Below are 27688 nucleotides of genomic sequence, written 5' to 3'. Positions count from 1 at the left end.
TGGCGCGATAGGCCCACAGAGTCCCAGTTCTTCTTTGACTTTAAAATTGACTTTGGAAGCACCCCGCATAAATTTTTGTTGAATGCCTCAGCTAAATCGTTGGCTCGAGGGTAGTACATGGTCGAGTACTTCCACTCGAAACTGAACTAGTTGGTCAGGTGATCAACGTGATGGCTTCTAAACTGAGGGCCATTATCAGATATTATTCGGTCCGGAACGCCGAACCGGTCTATGATGTGGTGACGCACGAAGTTAGGCATAGTGGTCCCTATAACCTGTTTGAGAGGGACTGCCTCAGCCCATTTGGAGAAGTAATTTGTCACTGCCAGAATGAAGGCATGACCCAAAGCTGAAGGAGGGTCGATGGGTCCTACAATGTCCATACCCCACTAGGAAAAGGGCCATGACATCATTGTAGGATGGCGAGGCTCTAGAGGCTGATGCATGAGGCTTGAATGAATTTGACACACTTGGCATCTTTTGGAATAGTTTTGGGGGTCGTCCACCATTGAAGGCTAATAATAACCGAGTCTACGGATGCGCTCCTAGAGCTTAGGGCGGGACTGATGCAGCCCACAGATACCTGAATGCACTTCTTCCAGTACTTTGCTTGCCTCTTGTGCATCGACGCATCTGAGGATTCCATCAAATGACCGACGAAAGAGAACATCCCCATCGAGAAGGGTGTGCTTGGTGGACATTTGTCGTATGACGTTGCGTTCCGCCCAATCCTGAGGTAGCCTTCCATACTTTATGAAGTCCATGATAGGCTCCCTCCAGTCTTCTCCGTGATCAACCTCCGTGCACATCGGGTTGAAGCATTCAAGCTCTTGCTTCTCGGCCTTGGATTCTTTGCCTCGGGATATTTCCTATTCTGCTTTAATGGCATCTTTGGCCGCAAGGAGTGCTCCGTAAGGCGGGCATTCAGGGAAGACGTCCCTCTCTTCATCTGCATCAACTTCGGTTCTCAAGTCGGTGTGTCTCCATTCGGTTACCCAGACTAGCGTAGGCCTTGATGAAGACATTTGAATGGTGGCGTCGAGCTTTGAGAACTCATCCACCTGCGAGTTTAGCCTTCTAGGGATATGACTCAGGGAGAAAATCAAACGGGCCATATAAGATTGGCTGTGTCATGATAAGACTTAAGGGTATCCTTCCTTACATTAAGCTGTCGGATGACTAGCTCAGAGTCGCCGAAGATGTTCAGTCGCCCCAGATCTAGCTCTTGGGCGATCTCCAACCCGATTATGAGGGCTGGATATTCAGCTTCATTATGAGAAAATGCCTCTGCTAATGAGAAGGATAAAGGAATCATTCCATCGTCGGGAGTCAAGAACACGACTCCGGTGCCCCCTCTATCAGACTGGAATGCTTCATCGAAGTACATCTCCCATGGCCGAGTTAGCGCCATACAGAAAACTTCTTCACCCGGGAGATCGCTTGACAGGGGAGATTCTTATGGGACTGGGTGAGCCACGAGGAAGTTTGCTAGGGCTTGAACTTTGATTGCCTTCTGTGGTACATACATGATGTCGAACTCCATCAACAATAATGCCCACTTGGCCAAATGTCCTGACAAGCATTGCTGGGTCATAAGGAACTTGACCGAGTCTGCCTTGGAGATTAACTTGACCTTGTGGCCGAGCAAGTAATGGCAGAGCTTCTGTACCGCAAAGATCAAGGCTAAGCACATCTTTTTGCTGAGAGGGTAATTCTTCTTGGCTCCTTGCATTCTGCGGCTGAGATAATAGAGTGATGTATCTTTCCCTCTATCATTGTTCTGTGCTAGGAGTGCCCCGAGTGACTTATCTAGGGCGGTCACGAACAGGATGAGAGGCCTTCCTAACACTGGCATAGAGAGTGCTAGTGGATTCAACAAGTACTGCTTGATGTCATTGAGAGTAGCTTGGCATGCTTCATCCCATATGAAAGGGGTACCCTTCTTCAAGAGGTGTGAAAAGGGTATGCATCGTCCTGAAAGGTTTGAGATGAACCTTCGAATGTAGGCTAGCTGTCCTTAGAGAGACCACAGTTCATATAGGGTTGTAGGTGGTGGCATGTGCTGAATTGCCTTGATCTTGATCGGCTCGATCTCCATTCCTCGGTACCTCACAACAAACCCCAAGAACTTTCTTGAGCGTACACCAAAGGCGCATTTCAAGGGGTTCATCTTGAGTTGGTGATGCTACAGTAGTTCAAATACCTTTTTAAGGTCTTATATGTGAGCTTCTTTTGTTTCATATTTTACCACCAGGTCGTCCACATAGCACTCGACCTCCCTGTGGATCATGTCCTTGAAGATGATTGTCATGGCTCGCTGATATGTGGCACCGACGTTCTTTAACCCGAAAGGCATCACAGTGTAGCAAAAGATACCTTTTGGGGTCAAGAATGCGGTGGCCTCCTCATCTTGAGGCACCATCCTAATTTGATTATAACCAGAATACCCATCCATAAAGGAGAAGATTTGGCAAAGAGCCGTGGATTTAATAAACATCTCGGTGAACGGCAGGGGGAAGTCGTCCTTCGGGGTAGGCGGTGTTCAAGTCGTGGAAATCAATACAGACCCTGATTTGGCCATTCTTCTTCTTGACTAGGACAACTTTTGCCAGCCATTTTGGGTATTTGACTTCACGTATGAATCCAGCTTGCTTGAGCTTGTTCACCTCAGCGTCAATCTGCATCTCGAGGTCGGGTCTAAACCTTCTTGATTTCTACTTCATGGGTTTGATGGTTAGATCAATACCGAGGTGATGGACAACAATTTGGGGGTTTAGACCAGGCGTCCCATGATAATGCCAGGCGAAGACGTCTCAATTTGCTCGGATGACGGAAATATAACTTTCTTTCTCCTCTGGGGACATTTTTGTTGAGATGAAAGTTAGCCTCAGGTCAGCCTCATCCCCCAGATTGATCTCTTCAAGCTCATCAGCCGTGGCCGGACTGCCTTCTTCCCACTCTTTTGGAGCTTCTTGAAGTTCCTTGTCAGGTGACTCACAAGGATTCTCATTGACCTCGAATGCAGAATCCCATGATCTCTACATCTCAGCTTCTAGAAGGGGCACAATGTGGGAGAGGACCGGTCTCTGGCTGGTCCAGGCTATGGAAGGGTTTGAGTCGATGATCTCATGACTAAGATCACTTGGTGCTGGCCCCGACCTAGGTGCTTCATGCACTTGGATCATGTGGCAGGCCTCGTGGGAGCTAGAGCCTGAAGATGACTCAGTTTTTGCTCGGGGCGCCAGCAACTGTCGAGAATCCAGCCGGCTGGGCCAGCATTTCTCTTAAGCACTTTTACTGCGACTCGCTGAAGCTGGTACCTCCAAGATCTCTAATTAGAGAGTTGAAGTTTGGGCATTATCGAGCTGCACCTATGGAACAAATAGCAAAGGAGGGAGGAGAAGAACAGTTAGAACGTTTCAGGCAGCTTTTTACGTCGTCACCGGAATTGGACGTTTACAGGGGGTATTTAAGGTCTTGCCTCGACTTTGACCGATGTGGGGTGATGTTAGCATCGTCACCCATATTGGAGGAATCCTGAGCTGCTGGTGACTCAGAGATGTCCGCTTGATTGGACGAAAGGACAAGGCGAGCTGCGCCTGGGATGAAGTCTTGCAATGTCAGAAGAGGGGGCAGAGGCCTAAGAAATTCTTCCTCAACTGGTGGCTAAGAAATACGATTTCTTCGTCAAGCTGACCTAGGCGCTCGTCGTCTCCTTCTGGATCCCTGAGGAGGTGTTTGGACCATCCTATCGGGTCGGTGAGTAGCCCTACCTTGGTGGACTGCCTCACGCTTCAAGGACTTGAGCTTTCTTCATCCATGGTAAACTTCCCAGGGTTGAGAGGTTGAGGGTTCTGAAGGGTCCTTTGTATGCTCATGAGGGGCTTGTAATCTATCTTCCTCTTGAATGGGAGCGATGTCCTAAAAGCGTTCTGAGAGGACTACCCAAACGATGTGGCCTTGTTGGACTTTCTCCGCAACTATAGCTTCGAACCCAGAGCACTCTTTGAGTTCATGGCCCAATACTTGGTGATATGGGCACCAAAGTTTTTTCATGCCCTGGGAAAGACACCTCCGTTGCCTGGCAGGCTTAGGAGGGACAAGACCCTGCTGGAGCATCACTTTGAAGAGGGCCTGCAGAGGGTCTTGCTTAGTATTTTAATGGGCTTGATTCGGGAGACCGGTGGGAGAGGGACTTGAGGGTGTCATTCTGAGTTACCCTAAAATTCCTGGCATTGCTGCATCTTCTCTGCCAAGAGCTCGTGGAAGCCAGTGCATTCGCTGACGTCATGGCCTCGTATCTGGTGGTACGTGCACCAGAGGTTCTCGGTTCCTAGAGACAGGAACTTAGGTTGCCTTGTCGGCTTGGGTGTGACGAGTCCTTCTTCGAGCATTATGGAGAAAAATGCACGGAGGATAGCGGGTGTGTCGTCACCTTCTTGGATTGTCACTATACGAGAAGCCTCAGTTGCCCCAAACACCTTCTTTAACTCTTCGAGCTTTTTCTGACCCTTGTTAATAAGGGCTTCGATAGTGTCATTGAGCTTATAACAGTCATGAGTAGGGTGGCCTACTCTCTAGTGATAGGCGTAGTACCTCTCATTTGTCTCCTGACTAACCAGCACGTCGGTGTTGACCTCCGGCAGCTGGATCATGTTTTGTTCTAACAGCAGTCGAAGTAGTGCAGGAGTCCACTCCTTGTCGAAGGGTTAAACTTTGTTCTGGTGCTGGATCCGGAAGTCATTTTGCTTAGAATTTCTAGGAGGGGGGACCTCATTATGGGACTGCTGCTTGCCCCAGGACTAAGGCGTCTGTGCTTTGGAGAGGTCCAAGGTCTGAAGAGTCGTGCTCTTAGTGTCAGTCACAGTGATGATCGTGCTGATCACTGCCTTTTGGTTGCCCCGATTGTTGGAGCGAGAATTTGAGCTGGAGGGTTGCTGTCGAGAGCTGCCATGGTGTTTGAACAATCCCTCAATATAAACTGCCTTAGAGGTGAGCTCTGACATGGAGGGTGGATTGGATGCCTCGACATGCAGGGCGATCTCGGGAAGCATATTCCGTATGCAGGTCTGGACCGCTTCTTTCTTAGTCATGAGAGCGGTAAGAAAGGTTGCCAACTCTCTGCATCGGGTGATGAACTTGTCAATTGGCTCACCAGGGTCTTGCATCAGCATGAGGAGCTCGATGGTTTCCACATTCCTTTGGACTTCGTAGACGCGTTGGTAGAACAACTACTCCATTTCTTGCCACGTGTGCACCGAGTTTGGAGGTAGGCGAGCATACCACTGGAAGGCTGGCCCTTCGAGAGTCTCCACAAACTGATGGAGGAGGAGTCGTCCATTAGTCACCATCTCCCGACACGCTGCTTGGAAGTGGGCGGTATGCTGGTGAGGGGACGTAGCATCATTAAACAGGGGGAGTTTCCCTTTTTGGTAGTTTTGGAGAAACGACACCTGGTCAATGTACGAAGGGTACGACTTTTAGTAGAGGGGCTCCTCTTGCATGCCTGGGACCTTGTTCTTGAGACTGCGGGCGACCATGACATTTATATCAGTCTGGGAAATTCCTCGAGAGGTAGAGCTGTCTTGAGAGACCGGTGGGGGAGTTTGCATCATTACCTCAAACTTGTTCATCTGCTCTTCGTGAGCGCCATTCGGATCTTCTATTATCATGACACTGACCATCTCTTTTGGATTGGGCAGGAGCCCATCTCTCACAGGGTGGAGCTGTGTGTGCTGTGAGGGAGGATGGAGCGATCGACCCTCAAGTGCTCGAGGTGACGTAGAGCTAGCGCTGCCCCGAGTTGTGGAAAGCAAATGCATGGCGCATGCAGGGTTCGGGTCGAAAAGGCCTAGCCCTGAATGCGAGCTCAAGGCGACGTGAAGGTTACCCCAAGGTGTGGCTTAGGTGGATGTACCACGAGCCCTTGGGTGTGCGCGGTGTGCGACAGCAGATGTGTTACCAATGCAAGGGGCCTTGGTGGAGGATCTACCAGGGTGAGGACTCAAGGAGTCAGGGACTTTTAAGTCCCCTCTTGCATTAACCCAGGAAAGAACCTAGGAGCCGGACTGTGAGTCGCGACTCAGCAATAGAGAAAGGAAGGAAGCTTGAGTAGTTCGCTTCCTTAGAAGCGTCATGAGTGTGGGGATAAGGAAGTCCTCGACTAGGATAAACGGGTTGAACAACCTAGATGCCATAGAAATTAACACAGAAAGTAAAAGAGGATACTGGTCAAACAAGAGTGAACCGGCTAAGGGGGAGCAAGTCCCCAGTGGAGTCGTCAAGCTGGTTAAGTGCCTCGATCTCACCTCCCCCGATCTAGGTGATCGGGTGACAATGTCTCAGGTTAAAAAAACCTAGGACTTGAGATTGTTCTCTCAAGAACCTTGTTTAAGAATAAGGGCATGTATCCAACTAGTGAGAGAGGAAATTTGGATGTGAGGTCCGGGACTTACTCGGGCTGACTCGTGTGGAGGCCCTCTTAAATCACGACGGAAAGCCCCCCAGCTGTTTTAGCTGGTTCGGAATTGTCTCCCTTGACCTGCAATCTTCTTGTTTTTTTGCACAACACTATTATGGTTAATTTGCAAGACAAGTGGGTCGAAGGGTCTACCCATGTCTTAGGGCAATACACATTCGTATGGCTAGGAATGTGAGGGCTTAGAGTGATAAAGTGGAAGGTTCGAACCAAGGTCGAAAAAAGAAGAAAACTTGGTGAAGGGACGAGCCTAGCTCGATAGCCCAACAATGACTGACTCAGAGTGGTAACAAGACATGCATGCTACTCAGGACCAGCACGACAGCAATACTACTCGAAACCGAGGCCGATATAGCGGTACTAGGCTAGATCAAACCTCTATCAGGTGAGAAGAGGAGAGAAGGCACCAGATGGTGAAGGGATAGGGTCCCGTCGGCGCTAGGCGTCGCCACCCACGACTGTGAAGTAGTAGTGTCACGACCCTTCGATGACGCTAAACACTACTACTCACTGCTTGAGTGGGAACAGGGAACTACAGACGGCGCTAGGCATCACCATTGGCAACACAAGAAGACATCACGCCTCTGCATGGGCGGCGATAGCTTCTCGTGAGGCACGCGACGATAACCATTTGCGAAGTGCACAACGATAACTCTCATGAGGCGCACAGCGATAGGCGTGGAACACAAGAGGGACGACGATGAGAACCGAACACGTGACGAAGGCTCGTGGACAGCGATAGGCACTGCGCACACAAGGGAAGCTTACGAATGGTGATAGGTGTCAAGCACGCGTGGGAGACTGGCGTACGGCGATAGGCACCATGCACGCAAAGGAAGCTGCGGACAGTGATAGGTATTGCCGAGACCTCTCGCGGGAGGCGATAGGCATCGCCTTTTGTGATAGGCATCACCATCTGCGATAGGCACGCAACAAGGGGAGACCCATGAGGGCGATAATGAGTTTCGCCGTCTGCGCTCTTCATTGAGGCATCGAGGATACGTCTGCGAATGACGATGAGTAGCGTCGACAACAAACCTCACTAAGGGACAGAGATGAACGAACAGAAGGAGAAGGAGGCTCGTGCATGGCGCTACCATCTCCATGCACAATCTATGAGACTACAGGAGAGGCATGCACGGCACTGCCACTGCTGTGCATGGCCTCTGAGAGAAGCTCAAACAGAGAAGAGAAAGAAGAATAAGAGGAAGAGAGAGAAGAAGAAAAGAAAAAAAAGAGAGAAGATTTATCTTGAGCCTAGTGGTACTGTTCAATAGTTTCTCTCTCCTTACTCTCTCTCTCTCTCTCTCAGACCCAACAATGAGAACAAAGAGAAACTCTATTAAGTAAAAACTCTCTCTTTTGTGAAGAGCTCCATCTGGCCCTTTGCGTACCATGATGGTATGGTATATATAGAATTTGCCCCAAACATAGGTGGATGATCAAAAGTAACCCTAATTGCTGGAAATTAAGATTAAATTAAATTAAAAGAAATTAGAAAATAGGGTGCAAAATGACAAATTTGCCCCTTCCTAACAAGTTGTGGAATTCCAGAACAGTCCTTGTGTTGCCTTAGAACGTGCATGATTTTTCATGGATGATCCGGGGTCATTCAGATGCCCGGTTGATCGAAAGATGATTGTTTTCTTGTAGGGCTCAAAATGGAGATTAATTTGATAACAACTTCGAGTCATGGATCATGATTTAGGTGCATAATCATGTGATTTGAAATTTGAATGGATCTTGAAACTTCGGATCAATAGTGTGCTCGTTCCTTGAAGTTTTTTGGTGATTTCTTCGCTGGATCACACTGAGCATGCCGTTACAACCGCGGGGCAACAAACACAGTTCGATTATGTGCCCAAAAGAAGATTTTGCAACTTTGGAAGTTTGGCAGGAATCTGAAATTCTGGCGACGGAATTTGCAGTCACTTCATCGGCTTCGTGTGTGAAATCCAACTGTTCATCGTGTACGATGTTTGAGTCAAAGATAGCCCGAGACCTTATGCACGGGATGGAATTGGTCTCGTGTCGATCGGGCTCGCGAGCGGTGTGATTTGACTGTTCGAGGGAGGCACGACGCTACTGAATTTCCTGCACTTTCTTCACGGATCAGCAACTTCTCTTTAGCTTTTCTTCACGCTCGGGTGTCATCACGGGCCGTGCCACATATGCGCTACAAAACTGTGGTTGCATCAGGTTAAGTGACATTGACTCGTCTCTAGGGGAGGACCTATAATCTACAGACTGGGATTGCAACCCCTTGACTCATTGGCTAGACTTTGGTGACCTGCTAATGAGTCTCTACTTAAATTGTGTGTCATGGGAAACACTGAGTCGGTATGATAAAGCAAGTATGGTATGTAGTCCACAGTTGAAGGTGGAGTGCCCCATTATTGTTGATTTAATTCCTAAACCATGTGGATCCTTTTCCTATCAAATAAATTTAATTGTATTTGTTTTATGATAGAAATTATTCTAGAATTATTATTTGAATTTTTATGAGCCATTGGATAATTTATTTATAATTTTTTGATTTATAAAATTAAAGATATTGATTTTACAATGGTTTAAATATCCAAATAATATTCTAATTTTTTTATTAATTTTAAAAATATAAAAATATCATGGAGGCCTATTGTGCACATGGGCCCACCATATTTCTATAAGGTGGGGCCTATGAGTGCCTCCCTTGGGTGGCATGTTCCACCCTTATTCTATTTCCTATTTTTTGGTGATATGATATGTGGCCATATGGTTTGAAGATATTGACTAAATATTAACTTGGTATATCTTTGAAATATTTTGTGAAAAGATTGAGTAGACTTGTGCTATTTTATGGCATGCACAATATTTTGATTAGATTTAATTTATTTAATTCCTATTGATGAGAAAATGGTTTAGAAAAGGGGGATAATGGTTCATGCACCTTCCATAATGTTGATGGCCCATCTATGGAATGGATGGCTCAAATCTCTCACCCAACAAGTCACCCAAGATCAATGGTTCATATTCAATCTCACAAGAAGAGGCAAGCCAAGGAAAACCCTAAGAAACCCTGATCTTGTTCAAATCCTATAAAAAGGGATTGTCTCTATCCAAAAATATCTACACCTTATCTCTTGTACCTAATTCCATATTTCTCTCTCATATCCCACAAAAGGGCACGCCCCACTTAGAATTTCTCTCTCTCTCTCTTAAGAAAAGTTTCTCTCTCATGGAAGCCAAAGCGAGCAGGCCCCACTCTCTCATATTTGATTTCTCTCTTCCACATTGTGAAAAAACGTAAGGGTTTAGGTTATGGAGTTCTTCTCTCTCCTGTCTCTCAACTATAGATTTATGACTAAGGGTTTTAGGGTTTAGCAAAAAGAGAATCCATCTATCTCAAACTAGGATTCTAAAGGAAGGGTTTGAGTTTGTGATCAAAGGGGTTCATGTTCTATTGGTGTGGCTTGGCCTAAACTTACTTTCCCGGTTGAGATTGAAGGTTGATCATTGATCCCGTGCCATCGAATGGTGGTGATTCGGTTTGGGGTGTAATAAGCCCGGTTGAGATAATCTCCAGCACTCTTTTTTTTTTTTTGTCATATTTAATTATATAATTTTTATATTCCCAAGCATAAGAATTGTGGATATTTTATTTGTTTAAAGAAATTGGTTTAATGGCATTAAGATTTTTAAGATCTTGGATTTGTTAGTTTTATTTTCTTTGAAGCAAGAATTATTGTAATAAAATTACTTGTAAGTGATCTTTGCCAAAAGAAAAGAAAATAGGTGAAAAGAAGAAAAATAAAAATAAAAATTTCCTAGCAAGATCGCATTAATCTTTTTTTCAAATTTCCCATTAGTTAACTTATGTTTTTTAATTCTAATGACGCGTTTGATAATTGGGACTTGTTGGTTTGGAAGCAACTTTTCCAACTTTTTACAACAATTCTGTATTTGTTAACTGGAACAACTACATTAATTAACATCCTTGGAACTTCCATTATCCTCAAACGAGGATACCGCCAATTGCAACCCTCACCATTGAAGAGAAAATTTTGGAAACGTACCTACATAAGTTGGTGTGTGTGTGAATAAAGACCTAGTAAAAAAATAAAAATAAAAATATATATAAAAAAAAATACAAAATCACTTTCACCCACCCTTTTCCCCACGTTGTACTCTTTTTTATCCCCCTCTCTTTACCATCGCCATTGAGAATAAAGATAGGTAGACCAGTGCATTGAACTTCGGGTGTGCATCTCTCACTCTCTCTCTCTTTCTCTCTCTCTATATGTTTATATATTTATTTGTTTATTCTTATTTTTTTCAACTTTTCTCTTGATTAAAGCCCAACGGTACTCTGCCTCTAGATGTTTATCTCTATAACTCATCATAGAGTCCTATCTTTTTAAACAATATATTGGTCTCACATTTTCTGATTTTTTTGGTGTTTTCTCCTTATTTTTAATGTGAGTCTTTATTGCCCTAATTGAGCTCATTCAAAGCCTTTGTGACCACTGATACTTAAAGAGGGAATAAGAATTAGAGAGACAACATATATTTATAGGGAAGGGAAATGTTTCTATACTTCCCCTACTGTATAGAAGATATATGCTTCCCCTCATCCAACTGTCCAATTTAGATCAAGTGAGCCAATGACTGTTTTGTCTATAAATCTGATACCTCATAGTATTTTATTTTTAGTTTTTTTCTATAAATTATATGAATATGAAATTTGGTACATGATGTCATTTCAATAAGGTGCACCTCAAAAAAATATTAAAAACAATTTTTTTATAATATATAATGACCAAAATACCCATTAAATATTTTGGGCGTATTTCTGTCATTTTATTTTATTGAGAATATTTTTCTATATTACATGTGTGAATTTAACAGAGAAGTGGACACCCAAAATCTAGTATCAATATATTTTTTAAAAAATTAAAATAAAATAGTGTAGAGATATGACATTGTGATTGGGTCATCTCAGCCGTCCATTCAGAATGGACGGTTGAATATGAAAAAAATATAAGTTTTATATAGTAGAGAAAAGGACAGTTAGATAAAAAAAAGTTAGATAGAAAAAGGACACATTTAAAGAGATAATGATGTTAGAGAGAAAGAGCAAGATTGGAGAGATAACATAGAAAAAAAGACAGTTATGGAGAGAAATGACACTAGAGAGATGATTTAGAGAAGGGCATGATTGGAGAAAAAATGGAGTTAGAGAGAGAAGATGCATAGTTAGAGAAAGGATTTAGGGAGAAAATTGGCATGGTCAGGGAGAAAAAGCAGGGTTAGGCATAGATTTAAAAAGGTATAGTAGGCAGAGATAGAGAGAAAGGCAGAGATAGAGAGAAAAAAGGCAATAGAGAGAGAGATGGCACATTTGAAGAAAAAAATGAGTTAACAAGAGAAATGACACAGTTTGAGTTTGTGTGTGACAGAGAGAGATGAGTTTGAGATACGAAAGACACGGTCACAAAGAGAACTTCGAGAGGGAAAGGATATGGTTAAATAGTTAAAGAAAGAAAAAATATGGGAAGTGAAAAAAAAGGCCAAAGGGGGACTTCTTAGAAAAACAAAATAATCAAAGTTCCATTTGGGGGATGGAAGCTACATGTTCTATTTTTTTGAAAATTCATAACCTCTTAAAGTTAGTTTCCCCTTGCTCTTTTAGGGCCTTTTACTTGAACCAAATAACACACTTTCTAACCAATGTTGTATTAAGTAAATGCTACACATGGCCAGCCCATTATGGAGTACTTTCCCTCATCTTATTGTCTATTAAAGCCACTCCTAAGTTCCCTCATATGTATTCATTCCGAATTTTATCCTTTATTGTTTTGCCGTTCATCCATCTCAACATCCTTATCTTAACTAGATAACCTAAAAATATATAAAATTCCCTAAAATTAGGTTAGACTAAAATCAACAATAGGTCAAGAACTACAAGCTCATAGATAATAGTCACACTCAAATTAGCATCAAAAATGAAAAATATGAGCCACGAATTGATTTACCAAAAAAAAAAGCACGCGCACACACACAAAAGAAAAGAAAAAGCTTCAAACTATGACATGTTTTTTTAATGAATATGGTTAATAGTCATCACAAATATCAAATTACAAGATATAAAGGATGTAAGGACAATGAAACCAACAAATTAGGGCAGATTAGGACCATACCACAGGTCAGTACTGATTTTAACACTCTACCTTCAAGTGCCCATAACTTTTGATTGTAACTCATAATCGTTATTATGACTACTCATTTCAAATGTATCATAGGACTTTGTGATACTTAAGCTCGCTTCACCAATTTTCCTTATTAACTTTGCTAAAAAAAGCCACTTAAGGAAAAAAATGGACATTTAAAGTTTTTAATGTCAGGGTAAGAATCTTAGGGGTAAAATTGCATTTCATATGCGATTTTATTTATGTTATTTTAGAATTGGGGTTTTCCTGTAGTCTAAGACTTAGACTAAGATAAATTAGACCATAAACATGGGTCTTTGTTCAAAGTTTTGAATGCACTTGATTCATGGCTCATGCTTTGACCATATAGATAAAGCTGGATGAGTTCATTTCAATGGATGCTTGGTTTCTCTTTTTCCTGTGGTTTGTGTTTGAATCAATCAATTTTCAAGATGTTAGTCTTTCCCTCTTTCTTTCACTTTGTGTTTATATCAGTCAATATATTCCCAACCCAGTATCTGCAGCCCATCAAAGACTAAAAATCAGATTTAATTTAATCACATACTAAGGACCATAGGGAAACTATATTGTGCTTGAGGTCTTCAGCATCTATTAAAGTGATGGGGGGATGCAAATTATGTTATGGACTTCTTATGGATCTCACCCGCTTTCGTCACTGTCCATCATTTCATCAGATGGTGATCTTAAGAAATTTTGCAGTTCCCATGATCCTTTGTATTTATTTATAAAGGAAAAGGTTTATATAAGGCTACAACCTTATGTCATAGAAATATGTTACATAGAAATATGTTGCACCTCAAAATTTTAGTAGAAAAGAGTATTCCAAAGTTGAAAAACTTTGCAATTGATGTTCATCTCGACCTTTAGATGTATGGTATAAACAACATAAAAAACTAGATTCCTAAAAATAGTTCATATTGTAAACAGTTATCTGGACCATCTATTTTCAAGATTCTTAAGTGTTTATAGATATGCTCAACGTGCATCAGTTTTTAAATTTCAAATTTCATAATTAAAATATTGATTTTCAAGCCATTTTAAAGTTCTCAACACAGGAGCTACATCTTTTGGCAAAATTTAAAGGTGCTCCCCCCTATTTGTACAACATGAGATGGGTACCTAATACAAACCTCCTGATATATAAAACAAAAAAAAAAAATTTATATATAGTGTCAACCTTATACTCCAGAAGTAAGGGTCACCTAAAAAACCCACCAAAACAGATTGATCGGACACTACAAAAACCGTCCAATAGATAATCTCAACCTCGATATATATGTATATGAAAATTGATTTTAAGCCTTGAAAATAATATATCTTGTAATATATTATTGAGATCTTTGATCTTTTAACATAGATTGAATTGTCAAAGTACACCCATAAAAAAAAAAAAAAAAAAGATTCCTTTGTTGCTCCAGGTCGAAAGAAGGTCGAACTCAACTCGTCCAGATACGAAGTAAGCGTTGTACACGCCCAAGATTCATCGTCTTCTTTTTCATCATAGGGGAGAGCATCTATGGCATATAGCGTGCATGGTGTAGTAGACTGCCGTCGACCGTTCACCTCATTAACAAACGGTGAATTATAGCGTGCATGGTGTAAGTAGACTGCCATCGACCGTTCACCTCATTAACAAACGGTGAATATAGCCCCGAATCTAGCCAATGAAGATCGAAGCATATAGGTATACCTAGCGTCTTAAAAATTGCCGAGTCGGCATGGAATCGACCGATTCGAATCGGGAATCGGTCATCCTATGTCGGTTCGTTTGGGAATCGCCTGGTTTTAGAAAGGACCGGCAATTCTGCACAGTACATCGCTCGGGTTCGCACAATAACTCGCCCAGTCCTTCGAGTCATGACGTCGGCTCACTTGGTTCTTCGATTCATGACGTCAGGACCCACAGTCTCTCTTTGAGTCATGATGTCGGTTCGTCACGACCCGCAGTCAAGGGCATTTTCCTAAAATTCAGGGAATTTCGAGGTAAAAGGACCCCCCGCACGCTTTGTGCGGCCCTAAGTTCTTCACGCACGTGTGATGACCCTAAGTTCTTCACGCACGTGTGATGACCCCCGTAGTCAAGGGCATTTTCATAAAATTCAGGAAATTTCGGTTCTTTCTTCACGCTCGTGTGATGACCCAAAGTTCTTCACGCACCTGTGATGACCCGCAGTCAAGGGCATTTTCGTAAAATTCAAAGAATTTTGGTTCTTTTGGGAATCGCCTAATTCTATAAAGGAATTGGCAATTCTGCACAGTAAATCGCCCGGGTTCGCACAATAACTCGCCTGGTTCTTCGCGTCATGACATCGGTTCGTCATGACCCGTTTCGAGGCAAAAGGACACCCCCCCTTGCAGGCTTCATGCGGCCCTAAGTTCACATGCGTGACCCTAAGTTCTTCACGCATGTGTGATGACCCGCAGTCAAGGGCATTTTTGTAAAATTCAAAGAGGCAAAAGGACCCCTTTCACACGCTTTGTGTAATTTCATTGCTTCACACACGTTGTGAAGAATGAGTACAAAGAACTATTTATCTATATAAATTTTCTTCTCTCTCTTCTATGTGGGACTATGTGAATAGGTAATACCTTAAAATGTTCATACACTATATATTTTTGTTAACTATTTTGCAAACACTAAGTTGCAAGTGCCCTATTGGTTGTTGCGCGTCCTCAATGTGAGATGGATGCGGGTTTGATTCTTGAGTTGGTTTTTTTGTTCTCTTTTTTTTTTGTCAAATTATTTTCTTATCCAAAAAATAAAAGGTTTTTATCAATTTCACTTTTTGTTTTATTTTTTTCTTATCAATAAAATAAAAAGTTTTGTATAAAAAAATGAAAATTTTTTTCAAATTTTTTTCTTATAAAAAAAATTAAAGTCTTTTTCTAAAAAATAAAAAATAAAAGGCTTTTATCAATTTCACTTTTTTCAATTTTTTTTCTTATATACAAAATAAAAAGTTTCATATAAAAAAAATGAAAAGTTCTTATCAATTATTTTTCTTGTCAAAAAAAATTAAAGGTTTTTGTCAAAAAAATAAAAAATAAAAATTTCTTATAAAAAAAAATACAACAAGTATTTTTGTCAAAAAAACTCATTTGTTATTTTTGTTAAAATAAGTTCATATTTTTGTCAAAAAAACTCATTTCTTATTTTTTTCAAAAATACAAGTATTTTTGTTAAAATAGGTAAGAGAAAAAAACTAAATATTCACATATTGATGAAAAAAATGAAAATTAATAATATAGTATTCTGCTTTCTTGTTGGATTCTTCAAAAACAACATTTATAATGAATTTTAATAATTTTTTTAGATTTTTTTTTAAAACTTAATCCAATCGATTTTCAATTCGGATTGCCGATTCACCGATCAGGATAGATTTTGAAGTGCCCTGATCACCGATCCGTTTTCTAAACCACCGGGTATACCTAAACCATATGTACCTTGTGTATCATATAGAATTTTATAGTGTTTGCGTTTGTGGAGGGTAACGGACAAGCGTAACTCCCCTCTATTTTCAACTCACGGCAAATACCGGCATCGCAAAACCAGGGGCGTTGCGGCCGCAGTGAACCCACCCATGCGCCCTTAAATATAGCGGCCTTTCATTCAATTCTCTCTCATGCGCCCCTAAATATAGCGCCTTTTTTATTCAATTCGCTCCCTCTCATTAAATGGTACCGGTTTTTATGCAGCCAAGGCCGCATATATAGAAATGCAAAGCCTCTTAATACATATATTTTTGAGATGCACTTAATTTTTAAAAATATATAATCAAAAAAATAAATAATTTTTAAAAACTAAAAGTAAATTTTTTTTTTTATGGATCACCTGCTTGCATCCATATTTAAGATGGATGGTTTACACTTTTTCAGGACCGCATATGTAGAAATGCAGTCCATCCATATTTAAGATGGATGGTTTACACTTTTTCAGAACCGCATATGTAGAAATGCAGTCCAGCCCGCATGAAACAATTTCCCCCTAAATGAAGCGCTTTCCATTCGTCTCTCTCATTTAGTCTCATGTCTGCTGAACTCTAGGTGTGTATCATACTCAAGTCTCAAGCTTTTGGAGGAGAATCAGAATTGAAAAGGCCATTGTTATTTGTTTATCCTCCTCCTCTTCTTGTGGCTGCCATGGGTGGAGTGAAGATGGTGTTCGGGCTGCTCACTTTTGTTACAGTGGGCATGATAATAGGTGAGTTGAGGGCTCTGTGAATGAATCTTCCCTTCATTCCTCATGTTTTTATTCATGGCAAACTATACTTTGTAGGTTTGCTTGCTTATTCGAGAAATTTGGTGATTGGTTTTCTTTCTTGGAATTGAAGAAAGAAATTCTTTGCGTGAGATGGCAGACACGATCGGTTTATTGGGATGAATTTGTTTGTGCCATTTCTGAGAAGTCTTTGGAGGTTGCTAAGAAGTGGAGAGAGCTTTTATATGTACAATGACGGTTAAAATTACGAGTCTTGATTTATAAGGGGTAAAATAGCATTTGAGATCTTTTATTTCATCCTCTTACTGAAAAAAGGGATGTTTAATGTCCTCTGGATATGAAGCATATGGAATTCATGAATATTTTCAACTGATTCTTCTGTTTTATTTGATGAGTACTAAGTAGTGACTTATGTAACTAAAATTATAGAAACAGAATAGGTGCTCTGAAATTAGCTCCTAGTGTGACAGAAAAAAAAGAAGTAAAAAACTAAACTTGCCCTAAAAACTCCGGGTCAGTCCAATTGTTTCGTATTGCATTTGCTTCTACGTACATGGCTGACAACCATAGGGTGCAAATTTCATTATGGGTTATAGCCACTTCATGGAATTCATTGGTCAAAATGTGAACTCCTTTCAATGCTGCGTATGCATCAGCCCAAGGTGACTACTCCGTTTCAATGCTGCATATGCATCAGCCCAAGATGACTACTCGAAACTTGATAGTCTCACTTGACACTTTCCTACAGGTTCGTTTGTGTTTCTGAAAAACCACCGTAGTTCATTGGTTAGGTTTAAGATTACTTTTTGTGTGGCCTTGGTCAAGCATGAATTGTTAGATCCTAGGGCATGTTGAATTGGGTCGGACTGTGACTATTTGTAGGATTAATCTATACCAAGAGTCTAATCATGTGGACTTGGCCATTTCCTATTGTATGTAAACTATAATTTTAAGTCGGATGGAACGTTATAAAATTCTCTGCAGTTCTTTTTTGAGCAAACTTAGCAATTGATCCCTGTGCATGCTTAACTTTTATTGATTTTTAAGTACCAAACTTGGTTATTAGAAACATTTTAGATTCCCTGGATGGGGATGATACCATGAGAGCTTCTTCTATAGAGTTCTAAAAGGACAAAACAACATGTGAGATTCGTCTAATTTAAGATCTAACTAACTTATATAGGACAACTGACATTGTTGAGATGCACAAATTTAACCTTGTCGAATGATAATTGGTGCCTGCACAAAGTATGGCATCGCTGCTATCATATTTAACTTGAATACATAACTGTGATAGGAGAGGGAGAGTAAGTTACCCTAGAGGGGAATGCAGATGAGCCTTTCTACAGATCTAATTTTTCCCCGTTTAAATTTTTTGAGAGAACCAAGTCTCCTAAACAACTAATTGCACGAATATGAAGGTAAAATTTTGTAAATTTTCCTGCAGTTGCTGAATGATTACATGGATTCTGCAGCAACTTCCAATGGGTTGACCCATCGGGAATGTGCAAGTCACCATGAGGAGAGCGAAAGCCTTCTCCGTTGTCAAATCACAGACATCTAGAGGACCTGGGGAGACACTAAGGGTTGGCTTTAGTTATCCTCAAATAAAAATTTTCTGTCTGAAATTTGTCTTTCGGGTAGAAAATGTACCTAAACCTAAGAGGTCTACTTCTAGATCATGCTGGATTTTGTCTCCCTCAATTTGCTTATAACATTCTAAAATTTTTCAATTTACTTCCATGAGTTGCCATAAATTTGCTATAATTTCTTAGGAAACTAATAAACAATATAAGCAAAATTTCACCTTGTGGGGCAGAATTCTGAGCACTGGCTTCATTGGTTATGGTGTTGAATGTTGACATTTTCAACAGACTATCCAATGTTTGAAGCTCACATCCGTTTACCCAAAAACAAAAAAAAAAAAAAAAAAAAAGAAAAGAAAAAAGAAAAAAAGAAAAAGCACTAGAATGGCAGTAAATATTTTTATAACCCTATAACTGCCCACATGTACTAGGAATTAAAAAGCTTTGATGCACCCTGTGAGACTCAATTTACTGAGGTTAATCCACTCATGTGTTGCTTATTCTGGCATAGTGCTGGTTTTTTTATCGTGGTTCGAGTAATAAATTTATCCTTTTGGATCCAAAATCCATATGTATCAGTAATATCTCTACTTTCACAGGGATTATGATTGCATCATATTGTGGTAATGTGGCTGCCCCAGTAACAACTTTCAACCAATTTTACATTTGTATATGTGGGCTAATATGTTAATTGTTGCTGTAACAGAACAATGATCCATGGAGAATTTTATATGATTGATTAAGCTATAAATTTGGCCTTTTGGACACTAGTATCACAGTATTATGATTGCATCACAATCTGGCCAAGTTGGCATATTTTGTTGACCAAAAAGCCGATCATTGTTGTAAGTTGTAATAACAGATGATGATCTATGAAGAGCAGTGTGGCCTACACCTATTCTAGATCAATCTAAGGATGCCGGGAATGTGATCTTCTGTTTTAGATATTTTTATCTGGTCGCATTCAGTCTCTTGCTTCAATGCTTGTTGCTTTCAAGTCTTCTTTAAATGCAAAAACTGCTAGGTGGGATGTTGGAAAAGGGCCCTGGCAATAGATCATTTCATTAGAACTTCGTAGTCTTTTGTAATTATGACATCATAATTTACTTTTATGCTAGCATTTATAAAATGAAGATTGATGCATCGCATGTTCCTTTTGAATGCATGGCTTTTCACATACAGTTTCAAAAGGATTGCCTATCTATGAGTGCCTTATATTGTGGATACTTACAGGTGCTTTGCTGCAATTAGCTTTCCTTCGAAGGTTGGAAGAATCATCTGGTACAATTTCTTCGATCACCTCAATCGATTTAAACTCTTACTGGATATTACTATTTTTTAAGTAGATAAAGATGCATTGTTTTAATATTTCCTTATTATTTGTATAATTACTTGTCAGTGACAATAATATCTGATTAAGAAATTTAACCTCTATTCTAGAAGATTCAATTTAGTTCTGATTATTGCGTTGGAAACTTGAGGGATTGGCTTAGAGATTATTGGGATTATAGTAGCCTTAAAACTCTAATTTTCTTGGTTTTCTGGCTCTGTTATGGAATCTCGATGAGATGCTTCATACGGTTTCTGTCATGACATGCTTTCTCTCCAACATAATTGCAGAACTCGGTGTGTTGAATTTGGACTCCTAATTTTCCTTTGCAAAAGCAAATATCCTTCCAAACTTATAATTCTCTCAGACATGCATTAATGAGGTGGAGGTGTACCTAAGAAACTCAAAATGTTGTATTCATCATATTAATTCTCATGGAGATAGGTAATATTTCCTAAAACATTGGCCTTTCAAGTGATACACTCTTACAGCTAAATTACGAAATACCACTCCTTCGCGGACCAGAACTCCTTTTTTTTTAAAAAAAATAAATATATTATAGGTTATAAGTTATGAGAATCTCTCTAATAGTAAAAGTAAACTGGCACGGTAGTTAGTCCCCCCTTACATAAATGGATCTCTTTACAAGAGATCTTGAGTTCCATTCTCATTAGTAACATTTTAATGCTCATGCTTGAGCACATGCTCAGCGTGCAGTTGGGGCCAATTATTGCTTGTGGGGGCCATTAATTAAAACATTTTTTAAACATTCTCAAAAAAAATAAAATAGAGAATCTCCCTAATAGTTAATATTAAGTTACTTCAAATATGAAATATATTCAATAGTATTTGATTTGACTGGAACTCCTCATCTTTCACCTGTATTTGTTATCAAGAATATTATAAATTCACACTTGCAAAAGAGACAAAAAAAGACTAAATAAGTTCATTTTTTTAAAATTTTTCTCTTATCTAAATTGCCTTTTAATTTTCTTCGATTACAAGTCGTTTTGTCTTTTATTAACACTTGCTCAAAAAGTTATCGTGCCTTTTGATTTTATAGGGTTGTTCATAATGATTAGAAATCTCTATCAGAAGTTGAAAATTTAACATTATAGGAAGTTTTCTTAAAGGGTTGGAGATCTCTATTGGAAAATGACGGTTTCTAGATGTATGTAGGAATTTATTTGTTTTTGCTTTTTCTGTATGTTATCTTGGGACCTTGTAACATACCTAGGACAAAGACTGTATTTCAGGAAGAAATTTTATTGGTCGTAATTTTTTGGACAACTAAATATTTCAATTGTATTTATTAAAGTCGGTGTTTAAAAAAACGCCGAGTCGAACCGGACTCGCCCGGTTCGACTCGGGAATCGTCATGGACGGATCGAATCGGCGAAAAAAACGGGAATCGTCCAGTTCTAGAGAGAATCGGACGATTCTGTACAGTGACTCGCCGATTCGCTGTACGGAATTGGCGAGTCCGTACAGCGAATCGACGAGTCCCGTACGGAATTTTTTTTTTCTTTTTTGTAATCCATGATAGATTTTTTTGTAATACTTGATCGATTTTTTTGTAATCCATGATCGAATTGTTTTTTTTTGTAATCCATGATCGAATTTTTTTTTTTTTTGTAACCCATGATAGAATTTTTTGTAATCCATGATCGAATTTTTTGTAATCCATGATCGAAATGTTTGTTTTTTTTTCTTGTAATCCATGATAGAATTTTTTGTTTTTTTTTTTTTTTTGTAACCCATGATAGAATTTTTTGTAATCCATGATCGAATGTTTTGTAATCCATGATCGAAATGTTTGTTTTTTTTTTGTAATCCATGATCGAAATGTTTGTTTTTTTTTTTGTAATCTATGATCGAATTTTTTGTTTTTTGTTTTTTTTGTAACCCATGATAGAGTTTTTTCTAATCCATGATTGAATTTTTTGTAATCCATGATCGAATTGTTTTTTTCTTTTTTTGTAATCCACGATTGAATTTTTTGTTTGTTTTTTTTGTAATCCATGATTGAATTTTATGTAATCCATGATCGAATTTTATGTAATCCATGATCAAATTTTTTGTAATCCATGATTGAATTTTTTGAAAATTTGTGATTTTTTTTTTTTAATCCATGATCGAATTTTTTTTGGTAATCCATGATAGAATTTTTTGAAAATTTAAGATTTTTTTTTTTTAATCCATGATCGATTTTTTTGAAAATTTGTTATTTTTTTTTTTTAATCCATATTATTCAAAGAGAAAATGAGAGAGATGATGATTCTGAGGCCACCCTATCCCAGCCATATTATTCACATATCGAGTCCCAACAGCAACAGTGTAGGGATGAGCACGACAGTGCAGGTGAGCTTGAAGGATGGCCAATCTTCGGGGATTTTAGATTGGGAACACAACAAAACACTAACACTCAGAGATTTGGGAATAGTCAGACGCCTGCTAATATCGATGATTCGTTTTTAGATCGAATCAATGAATTGTTAAACGAATTCAATCAATGGCACCAGCGTGACCAAGAAGAACAATAACGTCGTCTATCATTTTATTTTTAGATCATATGTTACTAATTTTATGCTTTATTGTAGTCCATGTATGTTGATATACTTATTCCATGAGAATTTTATGTTTATCCTTTTGTGTGATGTAAATTAAATGCTGAATGGCGGTTCATGCAGGGAAAGAACATATCAATATTCGCATATTCATTCAAAAACATGAAAATTCTTAATGGAGTACCCTCATTTCTTATTGAATTCCTAAAAAACAATATTTATAATGAATTTTAATAATTTTTTCGGATTTTTTTAAGCTTTATTCTGACCGATTCACCGGATTCCCGATCCGGATCGTCGATTCGCATATCCGGATCCGTTTTTTGGGAGCCCGATCCGGGTCACCGATCCGTTTTTTAAACCATTGATTAAAGTAGTAATGTAGTTATTAGCAAAAAATTAACTGTAATAAAAGTTTGAAGAAACTGTTTAAACTTCAAATATTTTAAATAGAGTATTACGCTTGCCCAACATGTAATTAATCTAATAACTAAGAAGAGCCATTTCTTTAAAAAAAAAAATCTCTTACTTTTAGATGAGCAAATAACGAATTTAAATACCATATAAAAATTATCTTTTTCTTATGTGAGTAAGGCATTTAAGCATGGGCATTTTAGGAACGAAAATTTGAAGCCCTGTGCAATGCACAAATAGTGGAAAAAAGAGCTTCCTTTACCGGAATTTGGTGGTCCTTTTGCTTTAGTCGAAATTGGAGTTATTATAGTCCTATAAGTAGCTGGATGTTGTGTCAAATTAATTTTGGGATTTTAGAAAGTTAAGGGTCTATGATAAGCTAAAGATTGCATGATAAGCTAAAGTTTGCATATTTATACCATCTTAAATTCATCTACAAAGAAATATCTTCAAGTCAAATGTAATTTTCATAAATATACTAATAGTTGGTTAATTAATATGGTTTACTTAAACTATTATGTATTCGTCCCAAAAATAATACCTCAAAACTAGGGGATTTTCATCCAAAAAACTGACACTTGGTTAGTTTGGAACAACATAAGGGTCTTTTGAATTGAATGGTGTGTTCTCTATAAATTAATATGCATGAACAAGGGTAGTTTAAAATCTGATGCATGACTAATCAATCCGACCAAACAAAAAAAATAGCATATAGTTTAGATGCGTAATCATGGAAATAGGCACTCTTGGAATGTGTTAAGTATCATGTTGATGGAAACACAAAACGCAGCCTTCATAAATGTGTTGGTAGGAATGTGAAGTTGGATCTACTGTTTGTAATTTTACCTTTAATGACATGCTAGGCCTGTGTGGCAATTTGCTTGGAGTTTGTGACATATTGATAATCTTGTCTTATTATTTCAAATGCAGAGGGTGTTAAGTCTATTTTGACGTAGCCACTATCAAGTTCCATTCAATCATATCTTGGGATGGGAACTTTGAAGAAGTTCAGATTACCTTTTATTCTTGACTATGTTGAAGTATGTCTTCTAGGATTAAACAACAAAATATTGAAGTTCTTGTAATGAGGACCTTTCACTTATGTGCTCTCAAAGTATCTTTCTTCTTTATCCTTTGTCATCTAGTTTTCTTAATAATTGAAACTGGTCATCCAGGATTTCCCTAATTTTGCCACGGTTAGTGCTGAGTTACATTGCCTCTTAGGCTTTGGCTTAGTGGTAGACGTATAAATTTGGGTGAGGGAGGACCCTTGAAGTTTGTCCTAAATTGAATCTGCTAACCTAGCCTTTCTGTAGTGTTAAGTCATTTTTTCCCTTGTGCTCTCATAAAGTCCAACATGATGGCACTCCTTGACGTATTCATATCTTATAAAATATGATGGCTCGTTGTTGAAGATCCTTCTTGAATTTTGATTTTAATCACTTAAATAATCATTGAAATTATTCAAGAATAATGAGCAAGATTTAAGAATGATGGGTGGCCTCTAGGTGCCTCAGGAGCCTACAGGTGAGAGATATACACGTAACTGCATATTTGTGCTGTTCAAATGCAATATATGCCTACATATGTGTCAATTGTGTACATGTATTCTAACGAACTTTTTTATGTAAATATATGCGCATGAACATTGAAACACATTCAAATCACTAAGAATTTTGCTGCTGCTTTGAATAACTACAATAGTTTTCTTTTTGGAGGGGGTGTTGGGGGGGGGCTAGTGCATAATGTGTTAGTGATTTGTGTCCATACACCATCCTTTGTAATTCATACTTCATATAGTCGTACTCATGGACTCCAACTCTCCTATGAGACAAATGACCAATACAAAATGACGTGCAAAAGATGCTGTACAAATGAAAAGAAAGAGGAGATCTTCAATTCTTCAATGTTGCAGATGTCTGATCTTCAATTTTTCAAATTGATTGCAATAAGATATGATAATGTTTCAGATAATTCTACGAACTCCTAAAATTTTCTTCTTTCTAAAAAATCACAAAATGATCCAATTTGGGTGTTTCTAGGGCATAGGAAGAGTGTTTTATTTATTTTTTCCTTTTTTCTTTTGGGTACTTTGGGGGGATAGAATACCCACCCAAAATGGCCTCACAATTTTTCTACCATTTTTATGGTAGTTCCTGGGTGCCCGCCTAGGATTGGGCACAGGGCATCCACCTAGCCCATGTGGGCACGTGTTCGTCGCAAGCTATGTGCATCATGTCGTGCGTCATTAAATGACACACTAAGTGTAATTTAGCACCCAGTCTCTGATGATGTGTGTCATTAAGCTCATGTGTCTTCTGGCCAAGAGCCCAGGCCTGGGCGAGGTGGGCTATGGCCTCCTCGGAATGTGGAGGGGCACCTACGCGCTAAGCGGGCCTTTTTGAAAACAGTGATAATGATTGAGGTGTATTCCATGAACAATATTGGATAGATGATGACTGTTTGTTGCAAGACCCTTGGAATCCTAACTGTGTTGTCCAAGTTTCATGGTGCTATTATTTAACACTGTATTATAGTGATTGAAAGGCTCTTTGTATGATGATTTCCACAGCTGATGGTATGGCCCATCATGGAAGTTGCTTAATGGACAATGTTGGCAAGGCTAGGGTTTGGGCCTGGTTTTTTGGTTGTTCTATCTTCTAGTGGTTTCTGCTTTGACTTAGACAATATATAACTTAGTTTCAATATAAATCGTTTTCTGCATGTGATTGAGTTGTTATATGGATCTGAAGGATCTGAAATTTATTGGCATGTTTCAGATTTTGGAAATTGGTGAATGGAGAATATATGAAGGCTTATTAAGAGAAAATATCTGAGCTACTTTTTTGTGGAAATGAGATTTCATGGGTTTGAGATTTTATAGGGGCTATTCATACATGACTGATTTAGAGGGGCACTTGAGTTTATTGCTCCCTCTGAAATAGTTTTGTGAATTTCGGGGTTTTTTTGAAATGCCGGAATGATAGGTGGAGAGAGAATTTGTTGAAGTGGTCAAAATGGGGTTGATTGAAATGAGGAGGAGTTGTGTTATTTGCTACTGGTTTTGTTGTTGATGATTTTTATGAGATTAGTTTGTCCTTGTTGTTGAAGGTCTTGGAGAGAGAGTTGAGAAAAGGTTAAATAGGGGACTATGGAGTTAGGCCTTGCTCTTAGGCACCGTCGGGTTGTGTAGGAGAGAGAGAGAGAGAGAGAGAGAGAGAGAGAGAGAGAGAGAGAATCTAGATTTTCTATGAGTTCTTGTTCTAGCGAGAGAGAGAGCTCTGATTAGCTGGGCAGGGAGGGGGATTTGGTTTGGATTTTCTTGGAAAGAGAACTTGTTCTAGTTTGACAGAGAAGGACCGTTCACAGAGAGAGAGCTAGAGAGCTTCTATTGATTTTCTTAGAGAGTCAGGATAGAGGGCATCAGTTTTAATTTGCTCTTCACTGGTTCCTTTCCTTTTGACCTTTAATCACCACTGAAATGATTCCTTTACTCTTTCTCTAACCCGAAGCCACAGATTTAACTTGTCCATCATTTCTCTCTTAAACTCCAAGGGGCCATTTAGATCTCTGGGGAAAAGATTATCAAGAAATGGTTTTTCAAGGAAATTGTCTGTTTCTGCTTTTGAGTCCAAAATCTGGGATGGAAATAAAATTCTGGCAGAAATCTTTTTCTCTATATGATACCAAAATAAAGCAATTCCTTTGCCCTGAAAAGTCGCACCCTACTCACCCAAATCTCTCTCCCCCACCCGGTTGCTAACCCTCTCCCTCACCTCTCTTTCTCTCTCTCTCTCTCTCTCTCTCTCAGCCAGTTGGTGTAAGGCGCTTGTGCGTGATAATATATATATACACAAGCACCTTAGACCAACCGCCTGTTCACTCCCAAATGGCCAAAACCTCCATTGTCCTCTCTCTCCTCATCCAATCCCCTCTCTTTAACCGAAGATGTTGGTGGTTCTGAAGGCATTTCAATTTCATGGGGTATTCAAGGTGGTTTTGGAGGTATCATTGCAAACACTTCCCCACCTGGTTGTCAAAGGCTTATTCAATCACTCATGCAATCATGTAATCAAGGTTGTTATGGAGGTGCCATTACCTAACTCATGCCCTTCCTAATAATCCATTTGGCATAACTGGCTCATGGGTGGGAACCAATGTTTGCGATCACAAAGGGGTTTTCTGTACATTGCCATTAGAGGGTTCTTCAGAGCTTGTAGTTGCAGGGATAGATCTCAACTGTGCCTTTCTTGAAGGGACCTTGGTCTCTGTCCTCTCTTGTCTCCTCAATATCAATGGAGGGCATGGGAAACCTGTTTGACTCTTCAAATAATCATTTTTATTTCCTTCAAATAATCATTTTTATTTTTATTTCTATATTTTGCACTGAATAGAACTTGTTTGACTTTGGCTTCTTACCTACTTATAGAGATGATTTAGTTTTGTGTTTGATTACAAGTTGTAGTGATTTGGATTTCTTAGGTGTTCAATATTCTGTTTTTGAAATACTTTATTCATGTCATGTGACACACTCATATTTCTTGGTTCTAGGCTCTAAATTTCCTCTCAATAGAAGAATAAATGAGGCTCAGATGGAAGGATATATACAATTACCTAAAGGTTTGTCATATTTCTTTTGGTTGATAGCTAGACTAATTGGCTTAACAGTGCAATGTTTTTCTTTACATATATGCCGTTCTTCAATAATGTGAGCAATATTGGTCCTCTCTTTCTTGTAATGTACTTAATGCTAAAAGGGTATGCTCTTTTGAACTTGTGAGGATGCTATCTTTGCTGTGTTAGTTAAGAGTGTTTGTTGGCCTTTTGATGCAAATGCCATGGAAATAGCATTACTGCTGCCACTCCATTTGTGATGAAAACTATT

At 39.3% G+C, this 27688-nt stretch overlaps 1 protein-coding gene across 1 annotated transcript in view; it reads left to right on the top strand.

Moving 5' to 3' along the window:
* Positions 1-27688, top strand: part of LOC18434973 (prolyl 4-hydroxylase 1) — a 73371-nt gene that overhangs the window by 25586 nt on the left and 20097 nt on the right. Inside the window, exons 3-5 of the mRNA XM_011625387.3 lie at positions 16732-16888; positions 19726-19773; positions 27355-27423. Of these exons, the coding sequence (XP_011623689.3) occupies positions 16732-16888; positions 19726-19773; positions 27355-27423 (274 nt within the window). The remainder of the gene's footprint in view (positions 1-16731; positions 16889-19725; positions 19774-27354; positions 27424-27688) is intronic.

The sequence above is a fragment of the Amborella trichopoda genome, chromosome 6 (genome assembly GCF_054954075.1).
Source record: "Amborella trichopoda isolate Santa Cruz 75 chromosome 6, AtrichopodaSantaCruz75HAP2 v2.0, whole genome shotgun sequence".
Taxonomy (NCBI): domain Eukaryota; kingdom Viridiplantae; phylum Streptophyta; class Magnoliopsida; order Amborellales; family Amborellaceae; genus Amborella; species Amborella trichopoda.
The sequence above is the reverse complement of the archived record's forward strand: the minus strand, read 5'-3'. Positions and strand labels throughout refer to the sequence as shown.